At 37.9% G+C, this 27,706-nt stretch overlaps 1 protein-coding gene across 3 annotated transcripts in view; it reads left to right on the forward strand.

Annotated features, from left to right (window-relative positions):
- The window catches only part of NCOA7 (nuclear receptor coactivator 7), a 144,166-nt gene that overhangs the window by 86,878 nt on the left and 29,582 nt on the right, over nt 1-27,706 (forward strand). For 2 of the 3 annotated variants that reach the window (XM_029223478.1, XM_029223480.1), the window contains 5 exons: nt 2,728-2,841; nt 3,398-3,523; nt 5,238-5,422; nt 9,513-10,558; nt 11,815-11,983. In XM_029223478.1, coding sequence (XP_029079311.1) covers nt 2,728-2,841; nt 3,398-3,523; nt 5,238-5,422; nt 9,513-10,558; nt 11,815-11,983 — 1,640 coding nt within the window. The remainder of the gene's footprint in view (nt 1-2,727; nt 2,842-3,397; nt 3,524-5,237; nt 5,423-9,512; nt 10,559-11,814; nt 11,984-27,706) is intronic. The other variant, XM_029223479.1, reaches the window with a different exon arrangement.

The following is a 27,706-nucleotide window of genomic DNA, read 5'->3' on the forward strand; positions in this document are numbered from 1 at the left end:
ATCTAGAAATAATCTATAGTGGAATATAATCTGAAAAATATATATATAACTGAACCACTTTGCTGTACACCTGAAACTAACGCAATACTATAAATCAGTGATATTTCAATTTTTAAAAAAAGCCACACATTTTTTCCCAGGCTTTTAGTACTTTGTTAAACTAAATGAAATTGACATGTCATATAATTTTGCCATTCTCGGTTAATCCAGCAATTTTTTAAATACCTTCTGCATAAGATATTCTTATGTTTCTACTTGAAAACTACACTTGGCCAATAAATGTAAATGGCCCAGTCATAGGCAGATCCTTGCTGAGGCCAAGTTTCGAGTCCCATCTATAGAACTACTTGGTTGCCATGAGCACATTCCGGTTCCATTGCTAACTTACTAGACCATGTTCCTGCATCTCTACATTATAGTGACATTTTTATTCAGGATGTATACTGCTTCTTCTAAGTATAACTTCATTCAGGAAGTGGTGGTATTCTTTGCATTTCTTTCACGGGCAGCAAATGAAACCAACAGACCATAAATTGACCAGTTTGTACTATCATGCTTTTGGTATTTATGTCCTTGTCAAAAGGAGATATTACTATATTGCTGATACCAGGTAATTGAGGGGAAATATGAGTTAAAACTTTTTCAAAATTAATAAATTTTTATCTCTAGGAAAATTAGATTCCAGGCACTTTTATTGGGTTTCTTATAATCTGGGGTATTGCTGCATAATGTGTAACTGACCCATAGCAGTGAACCTAGGCTTACTAATGCAAGGCTGAAGACTGTAGTCACTGGGACTTAGTAAAATCATTTACGGTGATTCCTTATTCGTTTACTAAGTGAACGGGATTAAGGTCCAGTAGCTAATAGGAGGTATAGGAACTGTTTTAATATGCCTAGTTAAGGGTAAAAATATAGAAATAGGTGCCCCAAAGCTTCGTTTCCTTTGACCCTTTAGTAACTGTTTGACTTGGGTAAGTCACTTCCTTTTTTGACCCTGGTTTCCTTATCTCTGAAATATGAGGGGTTGGGCTGCATTATCTCAGATGTCCCTTCTAGCCTTTACTGTGCTGTGTAGCCCTCATATAACTAAACAGTTATGTGCTGTTAGTTGTCCCAGCATCTAGCTCCACTCATGATTTTTCTGGCAAAGATAAGGAATTGAGAAGAGTGATCCAGACTCACTTCCATGTTGAAGTAAGACGTATTCTGACTGAGCTTCCCTGTGTTCAACTGTTACTTCTGTCTACAGTGCAGTGAACTGTTTATGCATAGGAATTATCCCTTTGATTTGACATTTAGAGTGTCAGACAATAGAATCTCACTCTATGTTGCCTAATGCCTGTCAAGAGCTCAGGTGCAAAAAAAAATATTAATGGAGAATTGTTTGGAAGAAATGACATCTATCTGTCCCTCTAGCCTAGATACATATGATACATAAGAGCTGTATACTAAGACCATGTAATTTTAGCCTTCTGTAAATTGCTTTTATGGAACTCCAAACTTCTGACATTTTCCATTGACCCATTTTGAAATTGTTATAAAGAACAGTCCTCCAAACTGGTTATTGTATTTACTGTCAATGTGTCATCAAGGACAAAGAGTTCACTGTGAGACACTTTTTTTTTTAATGAGACTTCATGGGAGAATACTTGTACTTCTAAGAAACTGGTTTGTTTTTATTTTATGAACATTGAATTCTGTTAACTCACGATGTCTATCTCTTTGCATTGGTTATTTGGAAACTTAGAGCCAGTTTTATGGCCCACTTCTCAATGAATGTTTGGTAATTTTGGAGCACATTTTCAGTATAATCAGTCCTCATCTTATTTCTCCTTGATGGTGATTTTCCCACCTTTATCTTAATGTGTCTTTTGTTGTTGCCTCATTTTTTCTGGATTGAAGAGAGATTTAAAATAACTAAAGTTAAAATAGAGAGATGACTGGAAGGATGGAGAAGAGTGAATAACAGTGTTAAACAGCTGTTACATGATTTGCTCTGAATTATGTTTTATAACATTAGAGGTCACTTTAAGACTGTTTTTGATATAATGCCAGAATGTAGCCCTGTCTCGTGAAAAAAGTGTTGAATAACAGAATCACAATAACATTTCGGGAACCAGAATATTTTACAGAAGGAAGCTATTTAGTACAATTTAGGGGATTTTATTTTATTTTATTTTTTAGAAAGTATTGATTATTGATACTATCTTGTACAGTTTATCATATAAGGACCTTACTGCGTTAGCACTCAGGGCCTGCTTAGGGTTGGAAGCCTAGATGTGTCCCCTTCCTTCCTGACACAGGAATTATGTTTAGAAGCATGCCATGTGACTCTCTCCTCTATTCCCTTGTACTATTAGTACCCTGCCCTGGAAGGCTCTTCCCTCCCTATCCGAATCCTATGTATTGTCCAAAGCTTCACTTGGACCCACCTGCTTCATATGGCCTTTGCAGAATACTCCCCCACTTTCCTCTCCCCTCTGTGAGCTCCTGCAGTGTGTTCAGTACCCTTTGCACTGCACGCATCTGCACACATTCATATTGCTGAGTATAGTTTCATGGATTAGTCTGGAAGACCCCAAGTAGCTCGTGAGTTCTGTGACAGCCAACTAGGCCTTAGTCACACACCCAGCATGATACTGTACAGAGAGTAATTGCTCTAAACACTGCCTTGTGGTTTGCCCAATTCCTGGGACTCACCTAGCTTGTCTTCCCCATTCTCAGGTTCTTTTTGTGCCAGATGCCAGCTTTCCTTCCAGTACCTTAAGGTTATCATCATCCAGTCCTGGTGCTACTGTCTCTCCTTCGTCATCAGATGCAGAATATGATAAACTGCCTGTATGTATTTCATTCATGCACTGAAGTTCATAGTTCTCAGCAATGGTTTTGAGTTATTGCAGAATTCTACATGTTATTTTTCACAAGAGTTCATCTGAAACTCTCCTCCCTCGACAAAGAGGTGGGGTTAAGTAATTTGTCATTAGTTGAGAGAAGAAACCTGTTCACATTTAAGGTCTCAAAGGCAGAAATGCATGTCTTATTTATGTAGAAGTATGAAGTTAAACTCTCAATGAGACCAATAATTTATTTGTACTACTTTACTCCTTTTTCTAAAGAATTTGAACCATGAGTCCAATATAAATTCTTTCATTTAAGGTATTTTCTAAAGACACTTGATGAGGCATTTTTATGGGTTCATACATAGGTGCTTTTTAAAAATCTTAGTTTGATTTGGGTGATATTTTTGAAGGTTGAAAGACATAAGCCTTTTTTTATGTTCACGTTAAATAGGAACAGGTTACTTACAGGGAACGTAGATGGCTTGATTCAAATAAATGAATAATCTTTTGAAAAAGTGCTTCTATTTGATTTTGGAAAATTTTGCTTTCTAAAGGATGCTGACTTAGCAAGAAAGGCCTTAAAACCCATTGAGAGAGTCTTATCATCCACTTCTGAAGAGGACGAGCCAGGCGTGGTAAAATTTTTAAAAATGAATTGTCGCTACTTCACTGATGGAAAGGTATATGGCTATGCCATTTGTTTCCTTTTCTTGGAGTCTATGGAAAACTAAACTAGTTCCAAATTACTGAAGGCAGGCTATTTTAAAATATCTTACCCGAAGTTTCAGCTTTAAGATTTCACAACTGTCCATTAGTTTTCCCCTCTTGGATGCCTGACATTTGACTTACTGAGGGAATAACAATCATCACGTTGAAATGCGATTCTTTGTGACCTTGGGTTTATTACGTATATTTCAGTTCTTAGCCCATAAATTGTTAGAGAGACAGTACAGAATGTGTTTAAGAGCAAATGCTGGAGTCGGGCTCACTGAACTTAAATTCCAACTCTACCACCACTAGCTCTGAGACGATGGGCAAGGTATTTGAGTTTCTTAAGCTTCCATTTTTCCTCATCTATAAAGTAGGAACAATAATAAAATTTAACTCATAGGGTATGCTAATTAAAAGAAAATTCATGTGAAGAGCTAAACACCTAACCTGGAAAATGGTTAAGTTCTCGACCTGTTTGCCGCTAGAAATTCTGGTATGAAAAATGTCTGTTACATCGTGGTTTCAGTTTTTTGGTTGTTGGTGTTTTGTATAAAGAACAAATCTGACATTTTGTGAGCCTCTGAAGAAGGGGTAATATTGATACAAAGCAAATTCCTGTGCTCATAGTAGAGACTTCATGCCAGGTTCAAATGGTAGGAAAATACATTATTGATATGCACTTGAAACTTTTGCAACTAAGACTAAGTAGTGCTGAAAGGCAAAACTTTTTGCCAAGGTGATCACTAAACTCATTAAGAGTATCAAAATAAATAACTTACCTAGGGCTTCCCTGGTGGTGCAGTGGTTGAGAGTCCGCCTGCCGATGCAGGGGACACGGGTTCGTGCCCCGGTCCGGGAAGATCCCACATGCCACGGAGCGGTTGGGCCCGTGAGCCATGGCCGCTGAGCCTGCGCTTCCGGAGCCTGTGCTCCGCAACGGGAGAGGCCACAAGAGTGAGAGGCCCGCGTACCGCAAAAAAAATAAAAATAAAAAAAAAAAACTTACCTAAAGGGAGTTATTTATATCCTGCTGTCCCTGGTAGATAACATCCCTGTGGCCAACAGGGTCTACCATATAAACTGACCAAGTTTCAGACTTTAAGTACCCACCAAGCTACTGTTCTTTGCTCTCGGTTTCCATAGCGTGGGTATATTCACTTTTGTCTGCAAAAATTTCATACTCCTATTTGTGTCAGATTTTGCTGAATGTGGGCTTTCTAAGCATCTTAGAGCAAAATATTAGAAGTACAGCCGCTCCCTTAGCACAGTACCAGGCACTTGCTGGACAGGTAGTGAATATGTGCTGAGTGGATTGTAGAGTACCCAGTTCTCAATTTGGAAGGTACCTGGGACAGCCCTTCTCATTTTACAGACAGGGCGTTGGCAAATCTGAGACATACATGTGGAACCCAAGATCCTACCACAATTGTACTATTGCAGCAGCCATGCTAGAACCAGGCTCAGCTGATTGCCACAGCGAGGCAAGCCTGTTTCTCTGCTCAGCACACCGCACCCAACGTTGTATTTCATCAGCCTGTTTCTTCCAGCCCTCGTAGAGGGGATGCAATTGCCCTGTAGGATACCATGGTTCAGAAGGTCAATGGAATGGCAACGTAAGTTCATTAAAGCTGCTAGGGTGGTTGCATCTTGCCTGTAGCGACTCTGTACTGTCTTTTTCTTCAGGGTGTGGTCGGAGGTGTCATGATCGTTACTCCTAACAATATCATGTTTGACCCTCATAAGTCCGATCCCCTGGTCATTGAAAATGGGTGTGAGGAGTACGGCCTCATTTGCCCCATGGAAGAGGTTGTTTCCATCGCGCTCTACAATGACATCTCCCACATGAAGATCAAAGATGCCTTGCCATCGTAAGAGATCTTTCTTTGTTTACCAGAAAAAGGGGTATTGGGAGAATTAAATGCAATTAAAAAGTGAGGGCATTGGCAGGAGTGAGAGATTGTGTAGAGGTGAATTTGAAGGTGGAATATTTGTGCACTAAATTTTAAAAAATAGAAAAAGGAGAGGAAATGGAAATGATAAGGTCAATAAGGAAGAGTGAAACATTCAAATCAAAAAATCATGTAATAATCGTATTTCTTTGGCTTATTTTTCTGAAGAGCAATGCATGTTCTTAATTTATGAAAGAATAAATGAAGTTTCTCTGAAAGACTTTGTCTGATTATCGATAAGAGAATAGTATTTTCTCTTTGGTTTAACTGGTAAACAGATTTACATTCTTCCTCATTCAAATTCTAGGATAGGTATCTTCCCAGCTCGTGTGTTTCCTTAATCCTGTGTGGAGAGAGATTTGCGTGGACATGCAGAGGCACTGCCCCTGTAACCAGAATACCTTAAGTGGTGTGCAAAGGCTGTAATAGTAGTTTGTTTTGTCTCTTAAATGTAGATGGATATTACTTTAGTCCTGATTACTTTTGCCTTCTAAAACTGAGTTTTTTGATTTAAAGAAGCTCCCCATGAAGAAAGGGTTTAAGAAAACTCAGAGAATCGATTCACTTGTAGGGATAATCTGACTCTTTCTGTCATTTTCTCAGTGTGCCTATTTCTGTACACTATATATGTGCTAGCAGTAAAACACTTTAGAAACTCTCAGTGATAGCAAGGTAAAGGCAAAGCAGTGGGTCCAACAGAACAAAGGGAAGCTAGCCCCTTGGACTCAGGAAAAGAAGGGAAGGTAACTAGGGAACTAACCCAGACACAGCGTCCCTAGGGGCTTATGCCAGCAGGTTCCCCTGGACTTCTACAGTCCTTAGCATCTGATCCACTAGACCCTTACATGCCCAGCCACTGAAGGAACTACTGGAGCATGGTCACTGGGTAGTTTCCAAGTTCTGGCAGAAGTGCCTAGAGGTTTAGGAGGCAGTGTAGCAGACCAGGCAGTCCTGCAGGATGATGCCTGGGTTTCCCTGGCTCTGCCACTTATGGCTCCATGACCTTCACGAGTGACTGAATCTTGAGCCTCGGTTTTCTCATCTGTAAAATGGAATTAATAGTATTCTTCAGCTTGCAGAGCTGTTACAAGATCTAAAAGCATTGATATACCAAAACTCTTAGAAAATAGCCTGGTACCTAATAAGTATAGGCTGTTTATTCAAACCTTCAGTTCATATCTGAAACTCTAATCATTGTTCTGTGGGAATCTTTTATTCACGCAGAATGAGGCTTCTAATGCATCTTAGTGCGCGTCTCTTGTGTGGCAAGGATATGAAGATAAGTGGGTCACGGCCCCTGTCCTGCAGTTTACTGGGTGCGACAGGTGGAGAGAGGTGGTAATTGAACAACACTGTAGATACAGACGTGCACACGGCATTCCATGAGAACCATGTGAAGGAGTGTCCAGCTACCTTGGAATCTTAGATGAGAAGGAGGAGAGGGAGTGAAAGAGTCACTTTTGGGAAGAAAGTGTGAACATGAGGTGACAAGAGGAAAGAAGATAAGAGTAGGTAAAGATACAGTTAAGTTTGGAAGTGGATGCACGGGCAGATAGGGGCATTTCTTGCCCAACGATGGCTTCAGTGGAGTAATACTGTTACACATCTTCAGCTTAGGATGTTAAGTATTTTGTTAATAATAGGGAAGGCACATTCTTACAGAAAGATTTCTCTCAATGTGAGATTGTGTTTCATGATCCAGGCCTAATGCTGTAGATGAGGGGGGAGAGAGGAGTTGAGAATTGGCTCCTAATGTGTTGAAATTATTTCAGAATTGTACAGTGATTGCTACCGTGGATGCAGGTATATAAAGACTTCTTAGACTAATGAACAGTATGTGCACCAATGAGCAAAATAGAATGTGGTAGTGGAATCAGTGTGAAATGAACTTGGTATTGACCTCAGAATTCCATCAATTGTTTAAAGTAGTTTAAATTTCATTATTTAAAGTTGTATGGTAAAACAAGAAGTGCAAATTATCTAGCTGCCATGTGCATAGTTTTTAAAAGAGTGTGTGTGTGTGTGTGCGTGTGTAAAATCTCTCCATCCTCACCTTCAGGCTTTATATATTTTGTGTAAGACATTTTGTAACTCCAGCTGCCACGGAGACTAGGAACAGAACAACCGAAAGGATTATTGGTCATTATTAGGTCTCTGGCTGAGTCTAGAAAACATTCATTAACAGCAGAGCCAGTTGACACCACTATGTACTTTGCCCCGACAGAGCTTGACAGTTGTGATGCAGAAAAAGAGATGGCTGAATTAATCCCTGCTTGGATTAGGTAGAACAAGAAGGGAGGGATAGACAAGAAGGTAATGTAGGAGGCTGATTAGAGTGCAGTCGAATGCATTCTTTGTGGGGGTCAAGCTAGCTAGAGAAGGAAGAGATGAGGAAGGGGCTTAGGTGTTCATGGAAGATGGTTTTGCTTACTAATTTGCTAGTTAAGTATGTGAAAAGCTGGGCTTCTTTGTTACAGGACTTACTTTGGCCTTTAATATGCCAAATTAAATTTTGGGTCTGAAAATGGAAATTATACTACATTACACTAACTTATTTGACTCTAGGATTGAAGCATCTTTAACATCTCCTGAGATGCTCACGTTGAGCAGAACACTTTTGTATGTGCAGGTTCCTGAAGAACAGAGATACTGTCACAATTGTCTTTTAGCGTGTGGTGTTTAGGGGCTCGATGAATGATTATTGAATTGTAATGAATTATGAATTAGAGGCTTTTTAAAGCATTTGTCAGAGCCTAACAATTACATAGGCTTTTATTTTGTATTGGGGAAAGCATGGATGTTCCATGCAAGTGATTTATTCAGTAACTTTGGGGAGACAGTTCAAGTTCAGTAACTTGAACTTCCTGGCACTTTGTTGAGTATTGTCATAATTATTTCAAAGCAAGAAGAATAAAGTATTACCTGAATATGATCTAGCCTTTTTAGAAAATTTATTTCTGAAATCCAAAAATGTTATTTTTAAATAGGGTTTTTATACCTCTGTGTTTTAACCCCCTATAGACACTAGGGTAAGCAGAAATACAGATTTTAAAAAGTGTTTCTTGACAATTTATTTTACACTGTGGAGAGAGCATGTTTAATCAATATTTTCTGTGTAAATCAAATCTGGGTAGTAGAGCATCTGTTATTAAGGAAGAACAATTAACTGTGTCCCAGTTCAAAATTTTATAGAAATGTAAATTGAATGAGCTCTTACTTATAATAATTAGTATAAATTTCTTAACTCTTTCATTTTATTACAATATCAATTTTACTTTATGGCAATTAGTAACTGATAAAACCTCAAATCTGCGTAGTAAAGCATCTGTTATTAAGGAAAAACAATTGACTGTGTCCCAGGTAACTATAAAATTTTAAACTGTAAAATGGAGCAGGTGCTATATATCCACAATAATAGTGGAAATCATCCTCTTGCATCTCCTTCAGGAGTAGAAGGATGTCTTTTATTGGAAGCATCAGATCTTCCAAAATTATGGTTCAGTGTCAGTCATTTTATAGAGCAGTTAAATGAGTAGCTACTCAGTCAATGAGCCATTCAGAATTAAGGTAGTTGGTTTATGTACTATTTTATAAAAAAGGAAAAGCCTTGAATATCTAAGGAATTTTAGTCATAGTACTGAAACAGTCCCTCTCCTTTGTCCTTCATGAAAATCAGAAACATTATTTCATCATTAAAAATCTGGTGGGTGACATCTCCATGTTCATAAATGACCTTAAATACCATTCATTTGCTTCTAATAGGATATTGCGAGCAACTCTCATGGTTCTTTATTTTGCCACTTTTTATAGTTGATTTTATTTTTCATTTTGAAGTCAATTTCTGGATTTCATTTCCTTATTTTAAAGTCCTTTAAACATAAATTTAAGTTGTAGTATATTTATGTTTTGGTTTTTGGCTGGGTTTTGTTTTGTTTTTTGCCTTTCATCCATTTTGTTTTGGTTTTTGTCTTTAACATTCCATGTGCACCCACCATTTTTCCCCCCACAGTGACCTACCTCAGGATCTTTGTCCTCTGTACAGGCCTGGAGAATGGGAAGACCTGGCTTCAGAAAAGGATATCAACCCATTCAGTAAGTTCAAATCTCTCAACAAAGAAAAACGGCAGCAGAATGGAGAGAGAACCATCACTTCAGATTCCAAATCAACAAGACCTTTGGAGAAGTCAACAGAACACACAGAAAAGAAACCCTCAGACAGCTCTGTGTCAGACAAGTTAAAGAAACTGGAATTCTCTGCAGAGGCAATCAAACGGTCTGCCGCAGTAGCTAAAGTCAGCAAGGAACTTTCTGACACTCAGGCTGCGTTTGAATCTATAGCCAAAGAAAATTCTCTCTTAGGAGAAGAAGACGACTTCGTTGACTTGGAAGAACTTTCTTCTCAAAATGATAGTGGAATGGACAAAAGAGACACCTCAAAGGAGTGCCTTTCTCTTGACCCAGCGGAGCTAGGGAAGACTAAATCACAAATAATCGGTTCTACTATGGAAATGCAGGTGCAGTCAGCCCTGAACTTTTCAGAAACAGAGTGTGATGCTGAATTGAAGGGGACCCTAGATTTAGAAACCTGTGAGAAGCAAGATATAATGCCAGAGGTGGACAAGCAGTCTGGTTCCCCAGAAAGCCAGGTGGAAAACACATTGAACATACATGAAGATCTAGATAAAGTTAAACTCATTGAATATTACCTTAATAAGAACAAAGAAGGGTCACAGTTACCTGATAACTTGCAGAAGGCAGAATTAGTTGATGGCAAAAGTATTGAGCCAGTGGGAATAGATATCACTCTTAGTAGTTCTCTTCCCCAAGCAGGTGATCCCCCAATTGAGGGCAATGAACAGCCAGATAAAACCTGGGTGAAAGAGAGAGCACCCCTTCCACTGCAACTAGGCTCTTCTACAGAAGAAAATATGAATAAAGTGTATCCAGACTCCTCTTTGGAACCTACTCTGGACAACAGCTGCCAAGGTGCACAAATGGATAATAAATCTGAAATTCAGTTATGGCTATTAAAGAGAATTCAGGTACCCATTGAAGGTAAGCCATTTTTAATTTCTTTATATTCTGTTGTATAGGCTTATCTTGTTTTATTGTGCTTCACAGATATTGCATTTCTTTTTCTTTTTTTCTTTTTTTTTTTACAAATTGAAGATTGTGGCAACCCTGTGTCAAGCAAGTCTATGGGCACCTTGTGTCCAACAGTATTTGCCCACTTCATGTCTCTGTGTCACATTTTGGTAATTCTTGCAAGATTTCAGACTTCATTTCATTATTATGGTGATCTGTGATCAGTGATCTTTGATATTACTGCTATAGCTCACTGAAGGCTCAGATGATGGTTGGCATTTTTTAGCAATAAGGGATTCTTTAAGATGTACTTTTTTAGACATAATGCTATTGCACACTTAACAGACTACAGTATAGTATAAACATAACTTTTATATGCACTGGGAAACCAAAAAATTTGTGTTACTTACTAGATTGCGATATTCACTTTATTGTGATGGTCTGGAACCAAACCCACAAATATCTCCAAGGTATGCCTGTATAGCTGCCTTCCTAAAACTTGTACATGCAATAGCAAAAGTAGTATAATTATTTGAGAACAGTATTTTCTCAATAGGGTATATATCTTTACATTAGAAGGTTTTAAACTGCATAGGTCCACTTATACACAGATTTTTTTCAATAAATACGAAATACAGTACTACGCCATCCATGGTTGGTTGAATCCATGGAGGGCCAAGTCTAAAGTTATACACAGATTTTTAACTGCACAGGTGTCAGTGCCTCTAAACCCTGTTTTGTTCAGGGCTCAACTGTAATTGGAAAAAATTAGCAATATATGCTATCTATTTTGAACATTAGACTATGACATAGAATTCTATTTCAAAAGTAGTTCGCTTTTTTACATCTTTCAGGTAACTTTCCTTTTTCACTTTGAATTTCTAAATCTAAAGAAGTTTTAAAAGGTTTTTGAAGGTATTTCAGTTCTAAACTGAATTGCGTTATGGTATGGTTGGGTCCTCAGTACTGTTCATTAATATGTATTCTTGTGGGTTGTTACAATTCTCCACCCTTTGCTGTTTTGTGTGTTGGTTTTTATCCTTATTCCTAGTTTGTAGCATCTCATGTGGTGTAGACAAACCTGAAACATCCAAAGCTTTTTCCTTTTGTGCTAAAGAAGATCTGAAAAATTTAATTAGTCCTAATATGATGATGTTGTATGATGTTTATGGCAACTATCACCAATATCGTCAATAATGAGGAAATTTTTTTCATATGTGATTCAGATATACTTCCTTCAAAAGAAGAGAAAAGCAAGACTCCACCTATGTTTCTGTGCATTAAAGTGGGAAAACCAATGAGAAAGTCCTTTGCCACTCACACTGCAGCCATGGTCCAGCAGTATGGCAAACGAAGAAAGCAACCAGAGTACTGGTTTGCTGTTCCTCGGGAGAGGTGAGTGTGAGCTAGAATGGGAAATCTGTTGGTCAAGTAGATTCTAGTTGCATCTTGATTTTTAATTTAGTCTTGAAATAATTTTATTCTTGAATAATAGGTTTCTCTTAATTGTACATTTTGGAATTTCTAGAAGGATATTATTTCAGTAGCTTTCTGCTAAAGGGTGTTTTCAATATAGCAAATTTGAGATCATCCTAGGTACTGTGTGCCGAACCACTTTCAAAACTTTCTACCCAGTTGAATTTTAAATGAAGGAAGATTGAGATATTCTAAAGTGCCAGTAATTGCAATTGCTATTCTGTTGGGAATAAAGGAATATGATGGAGCAGATCCAAACCCCAAGTGCAATAGAGAGGCATGATTGTAATTTTAAAGTGCCTGTTATTCTGGGGGGACTAAAGATTGCTTTCGCCTTATGGAGAAAAGTATCTGTGACTCAGCAGCGTGAGAAGTGTAACATGAGATCACCTGGGTACGCTCGAGGGGCTATATACCTCTAAAGAGATTTGTGTTTTTAAATTGCCAAAGAAGAAAATTTATTGGTGATGTGACAGTCTAGGATAGCAGGGATAGTGACATAGACATTCTTCAGCAGTAGGTCACTGAAGACATCTTTATAATAGAAATATTTAGGAAATATTATTTTTAGAAAAAATTGTTTTTCTTTTGTATGTAATAGAATAAAATATACTTTCTTTACAAAGGCCTTGCAATTAGTTTTCAAAATTGTTAAATCCACACATTTTTCCTTCTCCTAACTAGTCATCAAGGCATACTTTTTGGCTAACATACCTACCAAGAACAAATACTCACTGAGCTTCCATAAGCATGAATTTTTTTTTTTTTTTTTAATGAACTTTCCCCCTGATATCTCAGTAGTGAAGAGGTCATTTCATTTATTTATTTGGCTGCACTGTGTGGCTTGTGGGATCTTAGTTCCTCAACCAGGGATTGAACCCGGGCCCACAGCAGTGAAAGCACCGAGTCTTAACCACTGGACCACAAGGGAACTCCAAAGCATGAATTTTTAATAAAGCAAAATTAAATTTCAAGCACGAGCACACCTTCTGGCTGATTAGTACCCAGAATGATAATTCTCATCGAGTTGCCTGATTTTAATAAGTCATAGTTTAATGTGAAGATAATTAATAGGATTTTAATGAACAAATTTGTTAATATTTTTTCTGGCTTAGACACAGACCCATGTTTACATAGACGTTAAACATAATCTGTTTCCTATTTACAAAATACACTCCTGTCCTGTGCTTGCAGCCCCAGTGCTATCTCCACGGAACTTTAAACTAGGGACACTGAGGAGATACAAAGAAAATATGTGTCTTTCACGTTTCTTCTGTTGAAATATTTTTAAATAATAAATTTCTGAAATCCTGTTAAAATCAGTGTTCTAGAATCAGATGTCATAGATGGACAAACTGATTTTAAAGGTGGGGAAAACAAAGCACTGAAACTTTCAGCCACATTTAGGTTATGTGGATTCCTCATCCGTCAGGAAAACCACCTATCATATGTTTTTTTCTCTGGAGAAATGTACTGTTTATAATATAAGGACATTAGGATTTTTCAATTTTATTATCTTCAATGAGACTTGTGCATACCAAGGAAACTTCTAGAGTAAATTTTTTGCAGTCTCACACATGTAGTTATTTTACTGTCATTCTTTAACCCAGAATAAGTCTGTAATGCTGAAATAGTACTTCTCTTTGACCTCATACAGAGGTGGTTTTTGTGAGCTTTTTAAAGTAGGTCACTTGTTGAATTCTATTATATTGTGTTTTATAGTGTCCATGATTTATTTGTCTTTGGCTAACAAATAACCTGACATTCTTAGTTTTCTTTCTTAAGCTAATCATTAATTAACCAAAGATTTTTCTGGGAGACATTATCTCACTATGTTAATGATTTTTTGTATAGATGTTAGGAATTTTTTTTCTGTTGTTCCTTTATGTATTTCCATCTCTACCTACCCTTAAGAAAAGCTACATTTTAGTTTAAGATAGGGAAAGATGAAGAAATTCTATAGTTAGCTCCCACCCAGAACTCCAAGTGCACAAGAAATAAAAGTTCATTTTTATTTCCAATTTATGAAATTCTTCAGGACGTTAAGGTCAACAAAGTCCTTAAGGAGCTAGGAAGTGGCGTGCAGTGCTTTTCTCACTCTGATGATAATTTCTGGATTCCCTTGCTACATCAAACTGAGCATTTCTTCTTGCCTTTCTATTTAATGGGTCTTCATATCATTGGAGTTTCAGCAGCAGAGTGAAGTCGCCCTAGCAGTGGCTTTCTTTCTAGGTCATAAGATGCTCTCATAGACCTTCTGTGTGACAGTGTACTCTCATGGGCAGGTCTCTTTGGCTTATGCAATGCACCACAGCTCCTTAATGTTTTCCTGTTGACATAAGTTCACAAACATGTTTCACTATTCCTCTCTATTGTTCCTAATCAACAGCAGATTAGATGATACAGAGAATGGATCAGTGATCTGGAAGACATAATATAGTGGAAATTATCCAATAAGAACAGCAAAAAGAAAAATCTTTAAATGCAGGTAGTTTAAGGGACCTCTGGGACAATATCAAATGCACTAACATTTGCATAATAGGGGTCCCAGAAAAAGAAGAGAGAAAGGGGCAGAAAACTTTTCTGAAGAAATAATGGCTGAAAACTTTCCTAACCTGGGGAAAGAAACAGACATCCAAGTCCAGGAATCACAGAGAGTCCCGAACAAGATGAAGCCAAAGAGATACATACCAAGACTTAATTAACAAGGCAGAAGTTAAAGAGAATTTTGAAGACAGCAAGAGAAAAACAACTAGTCACATACAAGGGAAGCCCCATAAGATATTAGCTGATTTTTCAACAGAAACTTTGCAGGCCACGGTGTGTGGCAGGATATATTTAAAGTGTAGAAAGGAAATATACTTAAAATCAAGAATACTCTACCTGGCAAGTTTATCAATCAGAATTGAAGGAGAGATACAGAGCGAACAAGCAAAAACTAAAGGAGCTCATCACTACTGAACTAACAGGTCTTACAAGAAGTGTTAAAAGGTCTTCTTTAAATGGAAAAGATAAGACCATAACTAGAAATAAAAATATATATGAAAGAAAAAAATCGTACTGATAAAAGCAAATATATAGTAAAGTCAGTGGATTAACCACTTAAAAAGCTTCTGTGAAGGTTAAAAGACAAAAGGAGTAAAATCAACTATAACTACAATAAATGGTTAAAGTATACACAAAATAAAAGGTAAAATAGGATGTCATAAAACATAATACATGGAGGGGAGTGGTAAAAATGTAGTGCTTTTGGGATATGTTTGAACTTACATGACTATCAGCTTAAAACAAACTATATATATATATATATACACACACACGTATATGTACATGTGTGTATGCATATGTATATATATGTATGTACATGTACATAACACACATGTCAATATGTATGAACCTCATGGTAACCATAAACAAAAACCTACAATAGATACAAACAAATAAAGTGAAAGGAACCCAAACATAACATTAAAGAAAATTACTGAACCACAAGGGAAGAGACCAAGAGAAGAAGAAAGGGACAAAAGAACTACAAAAACAACCAGAAAACAATGAACCAAATGGCAATAAGTACACACCTGTCAATAATCACTTAAATATAAATGCAGTAAATGTTTCAATCATGAGACACAGGGTGGCTGAGTAGATAAAACAAGACCTGTCTATATGCTGCATACAAAAGACTCACTTCAGCTGAAAAGTTTTTCCTCTAAGATCGGGAACAAGGCAGGGTTACCCACTCTTGCCACTTTTATTCAACATAGTATTGGAAGTCCTAACTACAGCAATCAGACAAGAAAAAGAAAAGTCATCCAGAAAGGAAGAAGTAAAGCTGTCACTATTTGTAGATAACACAATATCATTATAGAAAACCCTAAAGAGTCCAACAACAACAACAAAAAAACCTCTTAGAACTAATAAATGATTCAGTAAGTTTCAGAATACAAAAATCAATATACAAAAATCAGTTGTTTCTGTATGCTGATAATGAATTATCAGAAAGAAATTAAGAGAATAATTCCAATTACAATTGTGTCAAAGAGAATAAAATGCCTAGGAATAAATTTAACCAAGGAGGTAAAAGACCTAAATGCTGAAAACTATAAGACACTGACGAAAGAAATCAAGGAAGACACAAATAAATGGAAAGCTATCCCATGCTCATGGATTGGAATAATATTGTTAAAATGTCCATACCACAGGTTCAATGCAATACCTATCAAAATTCCAATGGTGTTTTTCATAGAGATAGAACAAATAATCCTAAAATTTGTATGGTACCACAAAACCCCCCAAATAATCAAAGCAATCTTGAGAAAGGAGAGCAAAGCTGGAGGCATCATACTCCCTGATTTCAAACTATAATACAAAGCTATAGTAATCAAAGCAGTATGATACTGGCACCAAACATACATAGATCAATGGAACAGAATGGAGAGCACCAAAATAAACCCACATTTTTATGGTCAATTAATTTACAAAAGAGGAGGCAAGAATCTGGGGGCAAAGACAGTCTCTTCAATAAATGGCACTGGGAAAACTGGACCACTTTCTTACACCACATACAAAAATAAAATAGATTAAAGATGTAAATGTAAGACCCGAAACCATAAAACTCGTTGAAGAAAACATAGGCAATAGCTCTTTGACATCGGTCTCAGCAGTATTGTTTTGGATATGTCTCCTTGGGCAAGGGCAACAGAAGCAAAAATAAACAAATAGGACTACATCAGACTAAAAAGGTTTTGCACAGTGAAGGAAATGATCAACAAAATGAAAAAGCAACCTACTGAAAGGGAGAAGATATTTGCAAATTATATGTCTGATAAGGGATTAATATCCAAAACACATGAAGAACTCAAATATAAAGAACTCATACAACTCAGTATCAAAAAAAATTTCAGTTAAAAAGTGGGCAGAGGATCTGAATAGACATTTTTCCAAAGAAGACATACAGATGGCCAACAGGCATGTGAAAAGATGCTCAAATCACTAATCATCAGGGAAATGCAAATCAAAATCATGATTAGAGGACTTCTCTGGTGGCGCAGTGGTTAAGAATCTGCCTGCCAATGCAGGGTACACGGGTTTGAGCCCTGGTCTGGGAAGACCCCACATGCTGTGGAGCAACTAAGCCTGTGCGCCACAACTACTGAAGCCCGAGCGTCTAGAGCCCGTGCTCTGCAACAAGAGAAGCCACCGCAATGAGATGCCCACTCACCGCAACTAGAGAAAGCCCACGCGTAGCAACAAAGACTCAACACAGCCAAAAATAAATAAACAAATTCTAAATCATGATTAGATACTACCTCACACCTGTCAGAATGGCTGTCATCAAAAAGACAAGAAGTAACAAGTGTTGGTGAGGATGTGGAGAAAGGGAAGTCTCATGCACTGTTGGTGGGAAAGCAAATTGGTACAACCACTATGGAGAACAGTATGGAGGTTCCGCAAAAAATTAAAAAAGGAACTACCACACAGTCTAGCAATTCCACTTCTGGTATATATCTGAAGAAAACAACACTAAGTCAAAAAGATGTATGCATCCCATTGTTCACTGCAGCATTATTTACAATAAGGCATGGAAGCAATCTAAGTGTCCATCGATAGATGAATGGGTAAGGAAGAAACACAATGGAATATCCCTCAGCCATAATAGAAAAGAATGAAATCTTGCCATTTGCAACAATATGGATGGACCTAGAGTGTGTTATGCTAAGTGTAATAAGTAAGACAGAGAAAGATAAATACTGTATGATTTCACTTATATGGAATCTAAAAAACAATTCAAATGAACAAACATAACAAAACAGAAACCATCTCACAGATACAGAAAGCAAACTGGATGGTTGCCATGGGGATTGGCAAGATAAGTGAAGGGGATTAAGAGGTACAAACTTCCAAGTATAAAATAAGTCCTGGGATATATGTACAATACAGGGAATATAGTCAATAATAGTGTGGTAATTTTAAAGATCAAGATGATGGAGTAGGAAGACACTGAGCTCATCTTCCCCCATGAACACATCAAAAATACATCTTCAAGTAGAGCAATTCTCACTGAAAACAAACTGGAAACTGGCAGAAAGACTCTTGTACAACCAAGGCTGTAAAAAATGATCCACACAAAGTCAGGAAGGGAAGAGAAACGATCAGGTCAGGACCTGTGCCTCTAGGAGGAGACCCAGAAAAGGAAGGAGATTACATGGGCTGGGAGATCCTCCCGGAGGAGTGAGCGGTTTGAACCACATATTGGGTGCCCCTGCCCTGGGGTCCAGTACAGGGAAGATGATACCCCTTGGCTTGTTTGAAGACCAGTGGGAATAGCAGGGGGGTTGCGGGGAACTTAGACTCTGCTCCTGAAGAGCACGCACACACTTGCTTTCTCCTGAAACAAGGCGGAGGAAGCAGACTGAAACTGCTCAGGATGCCGACTGGTTTCCATGGGCAGTTTCCCATGACCACCTCAGTGCATGTCTGGGCCCCTCTTGTTCTCTGATGCAGCTCCCCGCTAGGGCTAAGGCTGCTCTTGCCGAGGAGAGCGCACAGTTGTGGGGAAGGAGCCAGCTTGGACCTGGCACTGCCTCTGAATGCAGAAAGAGGAGCCATTCCCTGGTGCTCATGGAGCCAGCAGATTGTGTGTGGTCTGGAGTGCTGACTGGCATAATGGGACTGCCCCAGCAGCTGCCCCGGCCCACTCCAGGTGCCGCTCCAGCCTCTTGCTCCTCTGGGGCAAAGGTGCCGATGCTGGGAGCAGGGAGAGCACACACTTAGAGGGAACAGAACCAGCTCAAACCTGAACCTCAGTGCTTCTGCTTCAGCACCTTGGGACCTGCCCCTGCCCCCAGTGAGGAAGTGTCAGCCACTGAGCACAGGAGAAGCCCCAGCTCACACCTGGCTCTGGCTCTGTTGCTTCCATCGCCAGCTCCACCTCCCACCAAGGTAAGAGCTGCCAGCACACCCTGGGGAAAGACATGACCTGTGCTCATTTCATATCTAGCCCTCCCACCAAAGCCACATGCAGACTGTGTCGGTATTCTTCCACACAAGGGCATCCCGTCAACACCAGGATAGGTAACTGTTTGACCTAATTTCATAGAGACAGAGAAAGTTGTTTCAAACAGCAGAACAAGAAAACTCCCTTGAAAAAACAACTAATGAAACAGAGATAAATAATTTACCAGATAAAGAGTTCAAAACATTAGTAATAAGAATGCTAACTGAACTAGGGAAAAGAATGGATGAACAGAGTGAGAATTTTAACAAGGAACTAGAAAACAAAAACCAGTCAGAACTGAAGAATTACAATAACTAAAATGAAAAACATACTAGAAGGAATTAACAGCAGACAAGGTGGTACAGAAGAACACATGAGTGATCTGGAAGATAGAATAATGGAAATCATGCAATCAGAACAGCAAAAAGAAAAAAACGAGAACAGTTTAAGGGACCTTTGGGACAACACCAGGCATACTAACATTCACATTATAGGGGTCCCAGAAGGAGAAGAGAGAGAAAAGGGTCAAAAATGTATTTGATAAAATTATGGCTGAAAACTTCCCAAACCTGAAGAAGGAAACATATATCCAGATACAGGAAGCAGAGAGTCTCAAACAAAATGAACCCAAAGAGACCCCACACCAACACATCGTAATTAAAATGGCAAAACTTAAAGAGAGAATTCTAAAGGCAGCAAGAGAAAAAGAGTCATGTACAAGTAATCCCCATAAGGCTATCAGCTGATTTCTCTGCAGAAACTTTGCAAGCCAGAAGGGAGTGGCATGATAAATTTTAAGTGCTAAAAGAGAAAAACCTACAACCGAGGGTACTCTACTTGGCAAGATTGTCATTCAGAATAGGAGAGATAAAGAACTTCTCAGATAAGCAAGGAGTTCATTAATACTATACCAACTCTAAAAGCAAATGTCAAAGGATCTTTTCTAAGTGGAAGAGAAAAAGCTTCAACAAGAAGAATTTATAGAAAAGGAAAAATCCCACTAGTAAAGACAAATATATAGTAAAGACTGTGGATCAACCACTGAAATAAGCCAGTACGAAGATTTATTTTTTAAATTTTATTCATTTATTTGTGGCTGCATTGGATCTTTGTTGCTGTGCGCAGGCTTTCTCTAGTTGCGATGAGCGGGGGCAACTCTTCGTTGCGGTGCGCGGGCTTCTCGTTGCAGTGGCTTCTCGTTGCAGAGCACGGGCTCTAGGCACGCAGGCTTCAGTAATTGGGGCGCACGGGCTTAGTGGCTCCGCGGCATGTGGGATCTTCCCGGACCAGGCCTCGAACCTGGGTCCTCTGCATTGGCAGGCGGATTCTTAACCACTGTGCCACCAAGGAAGTCCCGGTAAGAAGATTAAAAGATGAAAAATTGTAAAGTCAACTATAACTACAATAAACAGTTAAGGGATAAACATGAAGATGTAAAATATGACATCAAAAACACAAAATTGGGGGGGGTAAAAATGTAGACCTTTTAGAATGTGTTGAAATTTAAATAATTACCTGCTTAAAACAAGTAAGTGTAGTTATAGGTCAACATACATGAATCCCATGGTAACCACAAATCAGAAATCTACAATAGATAACTTTGTATGGTGACAAATGGTAACTAGATTTCCTGTGGTGATCCTTTCCTAATGTATAAAACACCAAAGCACTATGTTGTACACCTGAAACTAATATAATATTGTAAGTTATACTTCAATTTGAAAACAAAACAACAACAAAAAAACCCCAACACTATTGCTCCTAAAGGAATATTTTATCGGGAAGATAATCCTAAATTGATAAAGTACCACAGGCAATAAGGTTGTTGTTATTGACAAGCATCTATTTTTTGCACCTTTACTCTGTGCGAGCCTGTGCCAGAAGCTATCTGATGTCTAAGAAGACAGAATCATGTCCTGCCCTGGAAGAGGTATGGCGCCTTGGGTTGCCCTGCTCTGGCCAATGGAATAATGAGCCCCCAAATTGGACTGAGATGAATGAGAATCCCTAGGAATTGTGGGCCCTAGAATGAGATACATTATACATTTGAAACATGATTTCCTAATTTGAAAAACGGGTCATGGTGAGGGTTAAGTAACTAGATCATAGTTGTACAATTACTGAGTGTGTATGTCCTGGCAGGCACTAGGCTAGTTATAAATGAGTAAGACTGGGAACCTACCCTGAGGATCTTGTGAAAACAGTTCCTCGCACTTTCTAGAGACAATATAGATGGTATTCCAAACATTTGGATACTCTTCTATATAAAAAATACAATTGTCTTTTTTCCTTTCTTAACACTGAGATATTTCCTTTCTTAGAAAGAACCAATAATTCCTATTCAAATTAAAAGTTTTCTTTTTTTCAATTATTTATGGCCTCAATCTCTGAAGTGTTTCATAATAATTGATTTCATAATATCCAGCTTCTAAAATAAATAAGATGGAAATGGAGTTAACTGGGAATTATGTAGAATTTACCAAATCATGTATAAATGTTTAATCCAAGATGAATTAATTGGTTAGTGTGATTTATGTAATAAGTAAACTAATAAGAGAGGGGAAGGGGGAAAGAGAGAGCCCGTGGGTATTTTTAAATGTGTTTAAACTTGAAAATAATTATGCTAAGATAGTTTTAGCAACACTTGAACATACAGATAAGCAGGAGGGGAGAGGAAGGTAGAATCTATTTTGCAATTTGGTTTTTTCCCCACTTAATATGTTATGCATATTTTCCACATTACGTACTACTATACTACTATATGTATATGAACAATATAATTAGTAGCCCCCATTATGTTTCCTGGTTGATTTAATTATGTTTCTGCTTTGTATATAAGGTTATTCCAGTTTTTTTTCCATTATAAGCAACACTATATTAAACACCTTTGTAAAATTCTTCAGGTTGTCTTACCAAACCAAAGGGTACGTGTAAGGCGTTTAAATACAGGTTGCACAGGAAAGTGTGTGGCAATTTATACAGCACCAGCATGAGTGCCCTTTGCCCCACATACTGGGAAATCTAAGTGGTATGATTCTTTATGCATTTGGTAGAAGAGAAAGGAAGCAAATGTAGCTTTTTAAATGTTTTATTTTAAAGTTGAGTGAACACTTGTTATATAACATTTGTTACGGAGTCAAGTGAGTAGTGGCCTGAGGATTTTTATTCTGTGTGACTTTTAATGAGAAATTAATTTATACCTTGATATTTATATTTTGTAATATATATTTGTTAAAAATTATCTAAAATACCATGTTTCTCTAATCTGTTTCTAATTGAGATCAACAAGCCCTCTGTTTTACGTGGGATAATTAACATTTTGTGCCTGCCCACATTTAGAGTAAACTCATCATATATGTTAAGTTGATTCTGTTTTAGAAAGCGTGATATTTCCTTACATAATGTCAAGAATAACTGAAGTTCCCAAGCACTTTGTAATGGTTGGGATTTTTTTTTTTAATACTTACAAAATTTAAGTTATGTACCCATGAACACACAGGTGTCTGTCCTTTTAAAACACGCTGTCCATGTCATATGCATATTTCTCAGATCCAATACGTGAGCAGTAGGTACTTCCTGCAAGTGTGTGTATTCTCTCTCCAGGGTTCTCCATGGTTGCCTATCTCAAAGAGTAGAACCAAGTGTTCAAGCCCCCATTTTTAGGAAAGGTGCCTTTTCTTTAGGTCAGCATTTCCCCCAAAGATATTCAGTGGAAAGCTCATCCCATGGATAAGTAAGTAATAAGTATTTCATATTAAATATGTTTCATTGCTAGTCCTTAGCTCTATCTAGAGTTTCATGCTCATAGTTACTGTTTTCTAAATAGGATTTTGTAGGAATTTCTTAATTTTATTTTCTATTCTTTACTGTTTTTCCTTGTACTGATATAATGGAATATAATTGATTTTTTAAAAAAATTTGTCTCTAATCACATTTTAATCTTATGAGATACTTGGATATCTCTCTCTATCTAGAGACCATTTTAGTCCAATCTCTGTTGGTTTTATACTATAGTAAATACAAATTGGGATTTATTTCCCTTTTTCACATTTCTAGAAGTAGCAGCCAAAGACACAAAGACCCTTTATGTAACCTTTTGTCCATCAAAGCTATCTTACATTGTTAGGAAGGACTGGTTGATGTCAGATCCTAGTCAGGATCTACCTTTCAACTCTTCTTTGCATTTTCCTTTTGTCTTTAAAAAATATTCTGTCTTAGTTTTGGAATATTTAGAATAAATTCTGAAAGTCATGAGTACTGAGCTTTTCATGATGTGCTGTGTATCTGAAATCTTATTCATTTTCAAACTATGGGTCTAAGCATCTTTGGACCCTTATATAATTCTGGTGCTTGAATTGCAACTTTGTAAAGTGCATCAGATTATTCTGGTTGAGCACCTACCTTCACAAAGATGCTTTTACGATATCTTCATCCTCTAAAGTAGGATTGCCACTCTTAGAAACTCAAAGGGGAGTAGCAAAGAAACTAACTCACCAGCTGAACTATCCACTTCCTCAGCTCTAAGTCAGAGAGCCAAGAGGGCAGGCAGGGCACTCGATACCCTCCTTGACTCTGAGCTGGTCGTGGTGCTCTGGATGCTATTTTGCATGGGTTATCTCACTTAATACTCATGATAGTTCTGTGAGCCATGTGGCGTTACTCCCCATTTTACAAATACAAAAACTGGGACACACTGAGTTTCAACATCTTGTTCAAACTGGCAAACATCAAATCCAGGATTTATACTCAAGTCATTTTGATTTCAAATCCCATTCTCATAACCAGTTTCCAGAGCAAGTAGTCGAAACTGTATTGATTATACTCTTTGGGCTAACAAATCACTGAAATGGGAGTGGGAAAGGGATACTTCATACAGTCAAAGTCATTTCTTGGCTAGTGAGGGAATGAAAATTTGCAGTCTCCTCGAATTTATTCAACTCGGACTTTGATCAAGTGCCTTCCGTCTGGCTAGATATATTTCAGCGGTTATGGGGAGAGGAAGTGACTGGTATTTTATGGGTGATACTCTATGGGTGCTCATTAATTGAACTGAAGTAGTCTAATCAGAACATTATATGGAAATAAAGAGCTTGACTAAAATGTCCTTTCTCTGATACTCGATGTCTTAACTTAGTTCAGGCTGGTTCTAGCATTGGCTCATTATTAGAATGAACTTTTATGTGCTACAGTGGTTGGTTATCTGACCAAAATCAGACAAACAAACAAAAAACCACATAATATTCCATCTTCTGAAGATCCAGGTACCTTATTTTATATGATTATTACTGTGAACACAGCACTTTATACGTAAACTATAATTTCTGCTTCTCTAGTTACTCCCCTTAAAATCTATTTTTTTGAAAAATATTTATTTATTTATTTATTTGGCTGCATCAGATCTTAGTTGCGGCACATGGGATCTTCGTTGTGGTGTGCGGGCTTCTCTCTAGTTGTGGTGCGCGGGCTCAGTAGTTGTGATGCGTGGGCTTAGTTGCTCCATGGCTTGTGGGATCTTAGTTCCCTGACCAGGGATTGAATCCGCGTCCCTTGCATTGGAAAGTGGATTCTTAACCACTGGACCACCAGGGAAGTCCCCCCCTTAAAATCTATTTTGTACCTTATGGCCACATCTTTTAAAAAGATATTTTGATCTTGTCACATTGCCCCCAAAATATCTTAAGCCTTCAGGATTCAAGTCTAAACCCCTTGTTTGTTTTTAAAAGCTCTTTGCAGACTGACCTACCTTTCTAGCTTTTTCTTGATCTGCCTGAATCTGGGGTTTTACTGGAATTAGTTGTTTTATGGGCTTTTCGCAGTAAGTCTAGGACCTTTCTAGCTTGGCACCTCTAAAAATACTATATTCTCGAATTCAGGTGGTTCCCTTCTTTTCTCTACCTGCGTAAATCCTTGTTTCCCCAAACAATACACCCTGCAGTGATCCCTCTCTAGACTGACAGTTACAGCCCTTTCCCAGCCTGCACTTGACAGGGGAACAACCCTCAGGTACTGAGGCACTGGGGAGAGGAAGTGAAGTCTGGCACCTTTTCCCCTCACAGGAGTGGTCATCCCCAGTTTCTAGATTCAGGCGTGTGGGGGACTGAAGCCTGTGGCGGAGTGTATTCTGTTTCACAGATATGAAAGTATATGGCATTAACAAAGAAGTTATGGCTTAGATCAATGGGTGCCATTAGCCTTGTAATAAACTCATCTAGAAGCCTTTAAACATACAAAGTACCCAGGTCCTTCCCTGAGCATCCTGCTGCTTTGGATTGGTGAATCTGCGAGGCATTCTCTCGTTTGTGATAAACGAATGGGCGTTATTTTGTTCTTATTTGACTTTAACGTTTTGCAGCATTTGACTCCATTGACCATCCCTCATTTCTTTAACGCCTTCTTTCCTTCTATCATCCCTTCCTAGTTTGTTTCTTCATTAAATGTTACCCTTTAAATGACTCTTTCTCTTCCTCATTGTATATACACTTGCCTGCACCTAATTCTTTTTATTATGTGCCAATCATTTTCAGCTATCTTTAGTCTAGAACTTTCTACTGAGCCCCAAACACATACATACCTAGTAACCTTCAATATTTGGATCATCCATGGATCAAACAAACTCAAAACAGATCATGCTCTAAACTGGACTTCTCATTTCCATTTTTTTTTTTAAGAAAAAGTTTGTTCTTTTTCCTTAGGATTTCGATCTTAGTTCCCCGACCTGGGATCGAACCCGCGCCCCCTGCAGTGGAAGCACGAGGTCTTAACCAGGGAAGTCCCCTTATTTCCATCTTTGTCCCTGCCACTGTTCCCTAACTCCTGCTTTCTGTTTTCTCCATCACAGTAACTGGTACCACCAGCCTTTCAGTCCCCAAAGCCAGAACATGGGCATAATCTTGCTTCTCAGTCATCTCCCCACATTGCTCAGTCACCACATCCAGCTTATTCTATCCATTTAACATCTCTAGGATCTCTTGCTCCCATTGTGACCCTTCTGTGTTTCAGTGTTAAGAAACATGAATCAGACTTATTAGCTGCTTGCTTGGGTGCCCACCCCCCTACCCACCCCACCTAAGTGCACAAATTAGTTCAAATATCATCTCTAAGAACTTCCCCTGTCTGGTTTAGATGCTGCTCCCCTATACTTTCACCTCTATCATAACACTTACTACATTCTTCTACAAATGTGGACTACTTGTGGCTTTTTCCTCCTGGACTTTAACCTTCTGAGGGCAGGGACCAAGTCTTATGACACTGTGTCCTAGAAACAGCATAAGGTCTAGAATATAATATAGTCCTAAATGTTAGTTGGATGGGTGCATGAATAAATTAGCCTATAGTCTAATAGATAAAAATGATTAAATAACTTATCACTTACAATTAAAATAATGCATAGACTTTATATAGTATTTAGAAGAATATAAAAAAGAAAACAAAAAGTTTATAATTTTGTTACACAAAGATAACTACAATTTATCTTTATTTTTGTAGCCTTTCAGCCTTTTTCTATGCATGGATTAATGTAATGATAGTGTATATATATACAATTGTGTATGTATAGATATACACACACTCTTTTGTAAACTGCTTTTACTTAAGAGTATCCTTCTCTGCCATTAAATATTCTATCTGCATGCATTTAGTGAGCATGTATTACTTTTGTTAACAAGAAGTAAAATCATTAAAAAAATCATAAAAAAATTGATTCTCCTGTTAAACTCACTTTACAATGGGAAGATAGCCAAGTCCTAAGGACCCTCATGAAGACTAAGCAAAATGCTCTTAACATTTTCCTTAGAGAAAAAAGGGTGAATTAAAGGAATCACAGACTGACCTAGTTTTCTACCATGGAATCTTTTACCGTAGTTAATGCTAGATTTTCTGATCAAAAGTTATCTTTTAATGAGATCAGAGCTAAATTGAAATCTTTAATAACTGTCAGTGACAAGAAGACCATAGTGCTGAATAATCTTTAAAGTACTATACTTTCTAGAACAACTTAGGCCATACTTAGCCAAACCAGGTATGTTTCAGAATACAAACCTGGTGATTTTTATGTCATACTGTAGTCTTATAATGATGTTTTAAGGTGAGAATGTCACTAATAAAGACAAAATTCAAAAAGGTCTCCAAAATAATTCCTTAAAGGAATTATCTTTCTCTCTTTGTGTTTAACACAAGTTCTAAGTTTGAGGAAACTACTGAACAAATATAAGTGATAGGATTATTAGTTACTTATATAAATATTCTCACTTCTTTTTTTTTTTAATACTTTAAAATGGTTTGAAGTGATCTTGCTTCCTCTCATTCTTTTCCTGGTCATTTTACCTTTGATTCACTGACTTAAAGTTCTAGAAATTCATCATCATTTTCCAGAAGCACCTTGTTAGGCAGCCACCCCTCAGTAACTTCACTAACCAGGTTTGGCAAATGCCTTGAGTTAATCAGTGACTCTACAGTCAGACCTAAGCACATGAAGAAATAACCCCCTTTTTAAGCGAGTGCTCTACTGTCGTGGCTGTGCTTTCTGGTGGAGGAGTGAGCGCCAGTGCTCTGGAGAGTAGCTTGTCGCCTGTTTCCACTGCAGGATAATTAGTCCCTGCCGATGGGTGCTGCACATAGCGTTTGGGAGTAAGTATGCAGAAACAGTG

The sequence above is a fragment of the Monodon monoceros genome, unplaced genomic scaffold, assembly GCF_005190385.1.
Source record: "Monodon monoceros isolate NGI ecotype Baffin Bay Population unplaced genomic scaffold, NGI_Narwhal_1 Super_Scaffold_15, whole genome shotgun sequence".
Classification (NCBI taxonomy): Eukaryota; Metazoa; Chordata; class Mammalia; order Artiodactyla; family Monodontidae; genus Monodon; species Monodon monoceros.